The 11,036-nt window shown below is 34.9% G+C and overlaps 1 protein-coding gene across 1 annotated transcript in view; it reads left to right on the plus strand.

The window, feature by feature from the left end:
- The first annotated feature begins 5,547 nt into the window (after window positions 1-5,547).
- The window catches only part of LOC110455104, an 11,235-nt gene continuing 5,746 nt past the window's right edge, over window positions 5,548-11,036 (plus strand). Inside the window, exons 1-3 of the mRNA XM_021505047.1 lie at window positions 5,548-5,736; window positions 8,368-9,095; window positions 9,500-10,986. Coding sequence (XP_021360722.1) covers window positions 8,858-9,095; window positions 9,500-10,986 — 1,725 coding nt within the window. The 5' untranslated portion in view covers window positions 5,548-5,736; window positions 8,368-8,857. The remainder of the gene's footprint in view (window positions 5,737-8,367; window positions 9,096-9,499; window positions 10,987-11,036) is intronic.

The following is an 11,036-nucleotide window of genomic DNA, read 5'->3' on the forward strand; positions in this document are numbered from 1 at the left end:
TAAATAATCTCAAACTATCAAAAAGTCAAATGTGAAAATTGAAAACAGTATTGGCTTGAGTCTCTTCAATTGTGTTCCAAAGCATTGACAAAATAGGAGTTGTTTATAAGGTTATGACTTAAACAAGAAATTAGGCTAGAGTACAAAATCCATGTGATCGGTTTCATGATTACGGGCCCGGACACAGTCGAGGTAAAAAGAAGTAAAAGGGTTCTTGTAAATATATTTATTAGTGCTATTTTTGTGTTTTAACTAATTTTCCGAAGTTTGAGTGACGTGTTGTATCTACACAGATATTATATTACAAAAATTAGGGCGTATCGATTTGTATTCAAACCGATAATATGTTGATTATCATCGAAAACATTCAAGCGGTGATGCCTCCGCTTAAAAAATAGGATTAAATCACATTCGTTTAAACACCTGTATCAAGGGAAACCCGCCCAAGTTTATTTCATATTATATATATATATATATATATANAGGGAATGCGATCCTCACTAGCCGAGTCGGTAAGAGGTTACTACTATTTCACTAGGGTGATGTTTACAATGAAAATTACATATTTTTTTCAATTAAACAGAAACGTTTCAGAACCGTCACTTGTATATTTGTATACTTTGTGCAATGCTATTTTATTATTTTACCGAGTGGTATTTAACGGTTATTTTTAGTAGTAATGGTTTATGGAATTTTTTATCACGGAGTGTAATTTTTCGTAATAATATTTTACGCGTTGTTAATGTTTGCGTATATTTGCACATTAGTCAATTTTTGTTTCAGAGAAACTGATTTCATAATGACCAAACCACGAATACCATGATATTTGATATATGCAGCAAAACACAATGTGACTCTTTTCATTTTATCTGTGTTAAAATGAACATCATGAATAATAAATGCCAATATCATGTTGGCATTATTGTTTAGAGGCTTAAGCTATCAAACCATAATTTTACTTTGAAAATGTCATAACCGATCACTAAAGAAACCAAGAGAAATATTCCTTTCTCTGAATTAAACCCTTTATAGCTTTGTTAAATATCTCTGAATTAAACTCTATATAGCTTTGTTAAATATCTCTGAATTAAACTTTATATAGCTTTGTTTACGACGATACCACTGTGAAGGTCTGGTTTTATAATGTTTGGTTTAATCGGGACCAATATGTTAGGGTACGGTTTTTAATTAATAGTCTACAAAACTATCCAGGTTCAATTTATGTAACTATGTAAATGATGAGAACTGATGAATGTCTGGTTTTTATATGTCTATCCGGATCACAAAGGTTCAGTAATGCAACATAAATGAACTACGGTACGTTTATGTAATCAAAATTAATGTTAGCGGTATAAACACAGTTTTTCAATTTTTACGATATTTACATTTCCTTTTTTGGAATCTTACAATACGCACACAGTTTAACGTGTTTGTTTTGCTTCAAATTTATTCTTAAAAGAGAAAGTAATATTTACACTTCATCTATGTGAAATATGAAAGTGTATTATTGATTTTCTTTTCAAATATAAAAAGTAAGTACAATGTTTGTTTTACTTTCGTTTTACGCTTATTCGCGGAAGATTATTCCATGACCTAGTTTCTCGTTTACAGAGACTATTGACGTTCTAGATTCGTTGTACCGGGCGCGTTCCACGAATTACGTTAGGAGAGCAGTTTCGTTTTGTATGTAGGCCATGGCTCCTATCCAACTGTGTACAGTATCTACGATAAAATGAAGGATAGTCATACAAACTGTCTATCATCCTAATTGCGTCATTGAGATAGGTAAGCTGGAAACAAATAAGTCAAAATTTGTTACATATTTACATATTCTGCAACATAAATTAATGAAGTGGCTGGTAATTGACACCGATTGATTCTTAAAATCTCAAAAAGAAGAAAAAGGAAAAATGTGTTTTCGATAAAAAAGGCAAATTTGCCAAATTCTTAATAACGCTGAGATTTAAATTTCAACGTATTTTCAAAGTTTTTGAAATTTTCAGGCGAATGTTAATATCTCGTTTTTTCAGCAATCATTAAGTGTGTACCATCTTTACAAATTACAACATATTAACAATATCGGTTTTAGTTTAAAATTGGTTGCGTCCTTTAATTATAGTTTAAAATTGGTTGCGTCCTTTAGTTTTAGTTGAATGTTGCTCACAGTTCCTCTCATAGTCTGACCATTTTCTTGACATTTAATTAGTATTGATTCTTTTTGATGAAGAATTAACTCCATGTTTCTGTAGCATGCATTCTGTTATTTAATATATCGATGTGCTTTTCATTAAATGTAAGTATATACATGTTACTGTAAAATTAATACAATAAGTACTTAGTGATGTACCTTTTTAATGAGTACTACATTAACTGTAATATGAATGCAGTTAATTAGTATTGATGTATTTGTACTTAATGTATGTTACATCCTTTTGACTGCAATATTAAGACAATGAAATTTTACTGTTGTACTTTTACTTAGAAATAGAAACATATAACTGTTTTACGATACAGTAAGTACAACTATATTTTCCTACAAATATAGTAGCAACATGCACGTACTCAAGGATCTCTGTCCCGATACATGCAAAACGCTATAGAGATCCGCTATATTTTTGCGTACATACAGTAACCTTACAGTTTGTCTTGCATATCTTTGTAACTCGACATGGCAAGATTACTTCCGTTTATTAGTTTGTTTTGATGGTTAGAGTGACAATATATTGATCTGGGATCCGGGGTTCGAATCCTATTCTGGTTGCGATCCATTATTACGCTTAGCACACTGCTGATGTCGTAAGGTATGGTTTTCTTTTAAGAAATGATTTATCAAAGCTATGGTCGTGCTGGCAAATAGTTTTTTGTGCATAGGTACAGTTTTTGGCATTGATGTTTGGATCATTATGGATATTATCGCCCCATTAAAGCAACAAGCTCCGTTTAGATTATATTGAATGAAACACATCATCAGACAGAATATAAAAGATAATGTATTTATACATTGGTATAATATTAACTGCAAGATGCAAGGTCGAGGTAATTTACAAGATGCCACCCTATCAAATCCACATAACTATAGGGACTGATATGGAACAAGTTTATAGCCATTTTTTAAAAGGTTTAAAACATGTCATGCAAATAAATTACTGACAAGTTCTTTGTTTATAAGCAAACACTTGAATAACTTCACGTGTCATTTACAACATTCAATCGATACGGGTTTGATTATATAATTAGAAGCAATGCAAAACAAACCTACCAAAACATCTTCAATTCCAAGAGTACATAATTCAGTTTTCTCTTTGAGGTTAAATCCAAAGGAGTATCTGTTTTTGCTTATCTCATAGTTTCATTGATATATGAAAACAAACACAAATACAAAAGTACAATTTTCTCAAGTAATCTTAATCGTATTCATAGATAGAAACCTTAATGTTTAATATATACCACGAGTCATCGTCCTGCCTCTGGTATCCCGTATTTCATAGTTACTGAGAGTCACCTGGATTAATTTTTTACAACAAAATGACAACCAGTCATCCTTTTTCGAATTACAGATTGGAAGTTTTGAATGGAAGCTGTTTGTTTCCAGTTGTAGTCTTCTCCTAACTGTTCAAATCTCAAGAATCGTTGCATTTTTCTCCTAAATGTACAAATCTCAAGAATCTGCTCCAGTTCGAAACTGTACCTTTCTAAAGGGAATTTGGCATTTCCATTCTTACTTAAGTTCATAAACTACCCAGCCAACTATTTCTCTTTCCTGAACTGACAAGCTTATGTTTCTGGGGGATACATATCATGATTATCTGTGTGTCTCTTTTAAACCGTTTTTGTAGGCTATATGTTCCTCTTAAATAATGAGGCAGATTGACCTATTCCAGGTTGGTCTCATTAAGGTCTGCTACCATAATATCTAATGCCTTTATTCTGTCAAATTTTGGAATAAGTGTGTGTGGTTTGCTTTTTGGGGCGATATCTTTTTTTTTAATTACCTACATATAATATTAATATTATTATGTAGATATGTAATGTAATATCGAGTTTATTATATTTTTTATGTGTTTTCTTAACTAGAATGTTTGGATGCTGATAAATTATTTCCTGAAAATAATAATACTACATTACATCGGTTGACTAACAGTTCGATAGGTGTAAAAAGGAACGTAACCGATATGCCTTGGCAAATACATATTGCTACGTATGTTTGGCTCAGTGGCACCAAACCTTATCTTAAGTACCCAAGCCAAACTAGGCCCTGTACTAAGGTGTATTAAAGGGTATGGCCGAACAGGGCCCTGTGCTAAGTTGTATAAAAAAAACGGATCCAGCAGGGCTATGTGCTACAAGTTTACTCCAACAGCGTTAGAAGTTTACACGGCGAGATACTTTTGACAGGCGCAGTCGTTAAAATCATATCCGATAGAAAAAAGGCCGACCAGCGGCCTCTTATGTTATAGGAGAAGTGCTAAGTTGTATCAAAAACACCTGGGTCCAGCAGGACCCTGTGCTAATTGTATAAAAAAATACCCGGGTCGAGAAGGGTCATGTGCTTTGTTGTATCAAAAACATCCGGGTCTAGCAAAGCCCTGTGCTTAGTTGTATCAAAAACACTCAAGCAGAAAGCTTTATCGCAAAGACAAGATAAAGATCAAAATCTGTTTAGATATGTTTCGGTATTACTGAAATTGTCAGGGAAGCAATGTATTATTGTACTGGGTCAGTTTATGATTGCCATCCTCTTTCAATATAAATGTAAAAGTCTATTATAAAACTTCGATCTCCATCAATTTGGATAGTATGGGAGTGGTGGATTTATACGGGAAGTGTTATTGTTAGCAGTGTTATGTTAAAAAAGCCTCTTAGTGAATAGAAAACGAGCGTTTATGTTTTAAATGTAAGCTATTTTTTCTGTTTTTGATTTTGAACTTTTTGAATAAAAAATTATAATTTGATGAAAGTTCTTTTTGTTGTCCTTATTGGTAGTTATAATGAGGACATAGTTTCACGCTAATTTTACTGTGGAAAATACACGGTAACAACACCAAAAGGAAAGTTTCACTTGATAGCTGAAGAAGTTGCTTGGAAAAAGGAGAAAAATTTTACCATAGTACTTCTCCCCCGCTATATTTATTGGTAAGTTACATGAGGACTACGATGTGTATATAAACCGTATGGACCAACACTAACATTGGGTACTTTCACCAGAATTCCCAGTATGGCACTTGGCACAACAGAATCGTCAAACTATCATCCTAAGCCATGTTAGTATTTTAGAAGAACAAATAACGTTCCATGAAAGAAATGTATTTAATAAACCAGTAAACCAGTTATAAAATTCTACCTTAAGTACAGTCTGAAAAAACGTGTATGTTTAGTGCAAGAAAACAAAGTAAAGGAACACTAATTATGTATAGAAATTGAGTCATGCATCGTTAATTTTTGTAACAAAACCTCTCCTTGATATCGCATATGATTAATAATGAATATATGTACATTACAGTTCATACCATCAATCAATACAAGCAATGTACTTGAGAATTTTTCCATGAGCTGTCTTATCAGACACTATCTGCATGCGATAGTGTTGTGTTACCTAGCTAATATAAATACCCCGACAGTTTAACTCACCTAGGTGTGTACGGGAAGCGTATTAACACTTTGCGTGCAATGGCACTGTTCTTCCATCAACATCTTTTTTTCAATCAAGAAAGGGGTATAAATCTACACTGTAAACTGGTAAGTGTACACTATTTGTATCCAGAACTATGGTGTATTTAAGCTTAGGAAGTAGTCAAGAAAAATTGTGAGTACGTACGGAGAGGAACTGTAACTAATTTAGGTCTACTTATTTGTTCCCCTGGGACATCCTTACTTAGACAGCCTTGATTTCCTATTCACTATGGAATATCCCCGTTAAAATGTGTAGGAATCAGTTATATGTTGATAGAAAATGAATATTGTTATCAGATGAAGATTGGAAATAAATGTTCACATGTTCATGTGATCTAAATGTGATAAATAAGACAACTTATGACAATCTTTCAGTATGAATCTAGCACACTTCGATCCCATAATGTTGCCTAATTTGGTTTTCTAAATTGATGACTTATATTTTCTATGCCTAGATCTTTCTACGAATGAAACTTTCTGCAATGTTCTTCTATTCAGAAAACAAATATATAAAACCCCAAGCATGGAACCCTTCATCTGAATCCATGGGATTTCTTTTTCTTTCAATAAATTTAGGTTGACATAACTAAATAAACGTGACATAATATGCTATTTATAGTCCCCCTATACATATATATATATATATAACTAAAGTATTCTTTAATCTTAGTACGGCCCAATTTCTGGTCCTTATTCATGACTTCTTGAACAACTTTTGTGCCATACTGAACACTTCGCCTACTAAGGTACGTTGATTTAATTTGCTTTTGTTAAATTTAAATTGTTAGTGCACGAGGACGATTGAGAAGGACTTATCGCAGATATGTGATCTAAAGTTCGTTACAGTACGATATAGTATACAGTACAGTAATGGCACAGTTATCAATAAACACCAAGCCGTCAAAATGGCGACCGCAGCATAGGCTGGACCGGAGGCACACATACGCAAGGTTTAATGCCAGAAAGGTAACATTTGTTCAAGTTAATTTTGTAAATACTTATCAATGTTACAAATAAGTATAACACATAGCGTTTTATATTGTCTCCAACTAATACTTTAGGTAGATCAACACAGCTAGTTTTGCTTTCTTGTTATTATGAAACAGAAACCAACAAAGACATTGTTTCAAATTTTGTGTAATTTTTATTAAAATGACGGAGTTGAAATGATATAACATATATACAACAAGAAATGCGAATAGTGATTAATGACTGTATTTATGTATATTTTGTTGTATAAGGAATCTTCCTTTACAAAAATATGCAGCATATTATGTCCTCAGAATTGATATACAGTAATATTAAAGTATTATGATACAAGGTTATGAAGACGTCACATTTGCGGCTCGATATAAGGCTGTTTATTAAAATATGTTTGATTCCATGGATATTTAACATAGTAAATGTACGTTATGAACATTTGTGTTTCCCCACATTTCACGAACAGTCACAGACAATATCAGGGTATCCTGATACACCACTGATATATCATCTAACACAAACCAGCAGTCGATGTACCACTGTATGTATTCGTGACAGGACACTTACAGTGATCGTTGGTCATAATTGATATAGCGTCATATGTACTGGAAAATATCAAATTATACTACGTGTCTTAAACACTTATCGACGCCAAGGCTATTTCATAACACGGTTTTGTTTCGAGCACAAAATGTTTAATCAAGCAGAAATACAAAAAAATGTGTGTTTGGTGTTTAAATACACTGTTGTGTTTAGAGTACCAATAATGATCACTGATAGCGTATATATATACTGTTTTGGACAACAGCACAACAGAGCATTACCATTGTATTGGCCTATTGCAGCGATTCAGGCAGGTAGGATCCTGTTCCGAATTTAGTAATCCCGGACTTGGTTCTAATTTTACTCTCGCCCTGATTATGGGATGTCGATAGAAACATGGCCGCAAAGCATGTTGTGATCTTAATCACACTAAGTGGAAACGATACGGAAACTGAACAGAATCATGAACAATTGTAATATATCAGACTGTTGAATTACATAGCCATAATGATTGTAAACGATACATGACACAGTTCAACTAGTCATTTTCTTGCGATAAATTTGTATGTGTGCATGTTACCTTGTTATATAGTGCAATGCGTTTGTATGATTCACATGTGTAACTTTATCATTTATGTTATTACAGTCAATCTGTTCAACAAATGAATACGAATTGGCGTCGTTTGTTCCATTAGAAAGATGAGATCTACAACCATATTTCATAATTGAAGATACCAACGTGAAGATTTGACTTAAATGCAATCATATACCTGTAATTAATCTACTGAGAATTCATGTGCATATTTAATGTGGCCCGTGTGTGATTTTGGTCCTATCAACAGCTAAGGTCATTCAAGGACGTACCTCCATTGTGTTGTGTAAACGTGCATGAGTGTATGTGTACCGGAGACATGGTATGTTTTCATAGAGATCTTTCAAAAGTAACACTTTAGCGTAGCTACTTTATTCTAATCTGTTTTGTACTATCCTATTTATAAGGAACTCATCTTACATTTAAGAGGCATGTACTTATTACATGTTTTGATCACTATCGCGGACATTTTTCGGAAAGTGTTGTGTATGATACTTGTCCCTTTAGAGGACATTACAATGACAAAAATAATTTGGATCTAGTCTCCTCTTTATAATGTATTATAAATACTGTTAAAACAGCCAAACGTGCCATAGGAGGACAGCGAGGACTTAACTAAGGACGTCGTTCCGTGGACCGCAGTAGCAACGTCAGCTTGCCACATCTGAGGAGCTGTCCGACCTAAGAGCGTGACCTGGATGGGCAGGACTTAAGAATCTCCTAGGGCCTGGTAAGCGGAAACTTATCCCCTCACGCCGACCGAACACCGACTTCGTCAGTGATGTGTAAACATAAAACCCATCAACCAAGCAACCAATCAAGCCAAATTTACCCAGTTGTAAGGTGGTAATACAGACAATGCACATGTATCGAATTGGGACCAAATATTGTTACTATTTTGTGACCAAAAGGAGAACTATTTGTTCTGTTTAACAGTGATGATCACAATGGAAAATATAAACGCGGGCTTCCTATTTAGTTTTGGATAAGCAAATCCTAGAAAACATAACGTTTTTAGACATTTATCAGTGCGTGTTGTCTGCTAATAGCGATCGAACAACAAACCTGAAAATGGCAAGTCAACATGTACCACTGCCAAAACAACAGCGGCAACAACAACAACAACGTTCAGGGGGGTCTACCAAGGAGACTGATACCAACAGGAAACAACAGCCTCATACAACACATGGAACTTGCGAAGTCTGGTTTCACTATTTGCCGGGTTCAGACTATGTAAGACAATTTTTAGAAGATGCCTTGCCAAGAAATGTTGCTGAGATTACCACGATAACTGAAGAAACCGATGGGGGTAATTTTATTTAACTTGAATAACTACGACAGACATTTCAACATTGATTAAAATGTCAACTTTCGTTACTTTGAAAGAGGAGATAATAAGGGGTAATTGCATATACTAAAATAACCAAATCTGTGATCACAAAAAATATCTTTCAAAATTAAATAAAAAATAATTTGAATACTGTGTTTTCCTAAAAGGAAGATTTTAACATTGCCGTAACACAGATATAACAATATTTTTGTTTTGGTAAGAATAAAGGCGACTGACCTGAGGTACATTTATATTTCTTCTGAAGTATTTTAAGTGAGTTTATTTCAACAAAAACAATAAATTGAGCCGGGACCAGCATTGTTGTTTACCTACTTTATCTAGAGCTTTGCGATAAACAATTTGTATTTTCTTTTCTTTTTTAGTTGAAAAGAGCTTTGGTTACCTTGCCGAATGTTACAGGGCCAAAATTAAACTTCAAGATGGCGTCAGCCTGCAGGAACTTGAAAAATTGCTATTCGAAAAGTGGTCTGTATTCCAGGGGAAATGTAAGCATGCTGCGTGGATGGAGGTTATTCCGTTGGAACGAAGGATGTACAAAATTGTCAACAATTCAGAATCATCATCTTCTTGTTTTAATAACGTCACTATTTCTGGTGGTGCGTTTGCATCTTCGAATTGCTTCATTTGCCATTGGCGTATTAGCGAATCGCCACAACTTTTCGGTGTGATCAAATGGGCGGCAACGTTTGAACATAACAGAGAGCTTGTCGAAATTAAGACATCTGGAGAAATGTTCCAGATACCATATAGTCAAATTGAAGATAGATTGGTTGCTCAACGCCATGAAAGCTCTTGGGATATTTACTTTGGATTAAAGTATGTTCCTAAAGTTTCCAACGTTTACAATGCCAAAAACCAGATACGAGAGGTATCCATCCACCCAATCAACCCAGAAGATTTGGGAAATACCTCAGTCATTCGTTTGACCATTCCTGACAATAATGTAACTGAATTGCCAGCAGCAAAGGACAAGCCAGATTTCTGGCCGATTTTGGCAAGGTTTAAGCAACGGGGATTTTCGTTATCGTACGCAAATGTCACAGACAAATTGCCACAAAAAGAGGATCTTACGCGCAACGTTCGGTTTAAGACGTTTGATCTTGAGTATGGATGGCAGTGTCTTCTCTCGGGTGGTTTCAAAGTAACAGACACAATCACCCCACAGTCAATACAGACGCTGAGAGGAAACAGATTTAATCTGCCTCCAGACGTGTTCCATCGTATGGCAAGTACAGCTGAGAACACCCAATTCTTTGATTTCGAGAACGTATTGACGGAGAGCCTGCAACAGGTCAAACATTTAGTGGAAGATAGTGATGAGTTATCTCCACATTTCACTATGTCCCGACGACTGGTAGTGACTCCCACCCGTGTAATTCCTCTCCTCAAGGAACCAATTGTCAAAAACAGAATTATTCGCCAGTACAACGACGACAACTTCATCCGTGTTATTTTCCGAGATGAAGATTTCACAAGACTGGGTGCTAGTGGAAACGTACTGAACAGAATTTCTGAACGAATACGCAAATTTCTAGACGAAGGATTTACGATTGGCGACAGGAAGTACGAGTTCTTAGCCTGCTCCAATAGCCAGTTGCGAGAACATGGAGTGTGGTTCTTTTGCCCTTACAACGACATAACATCGGAAAGCATAAGAAATGATATTGGCGATCTTACTGCGGAGAGGTGTGTTGCATTATACGTATCGCGAATGGGTTTGTGTTTCTCCGCTTCAAAGGCTACTGTTGCGGTAGAGGACGAAAGTGTAGAATACGTATCAGACATAAAAAACGAATCATACTGTTTCACGGATGGAATCGGCATGATATCGGTATCTCTGGCTGAAAAGGTGTGTTCATGTTTTATTCTTTTCAATAAGTTTTTTTTCGTTGGGGGGGG

The sequence above is a fragment of the Mizuhopecten yessoensis genome, unplaced genomic scaffold (genome assembly GCF_002113885.1).
Source record: "Mizuhopecten yessoensis strain PY_sf001 unplaced genomic scaffold, ASM211388v2 scaffold8131, whole genome shotgun sequence".
Taxonomy (NCBI): Eukaryota; Metazoa; Mollusca; class Bivalvia; order Pectinida; family Pectinidae; genus Mizuhopecten; species Mizuhopecten yessoensis.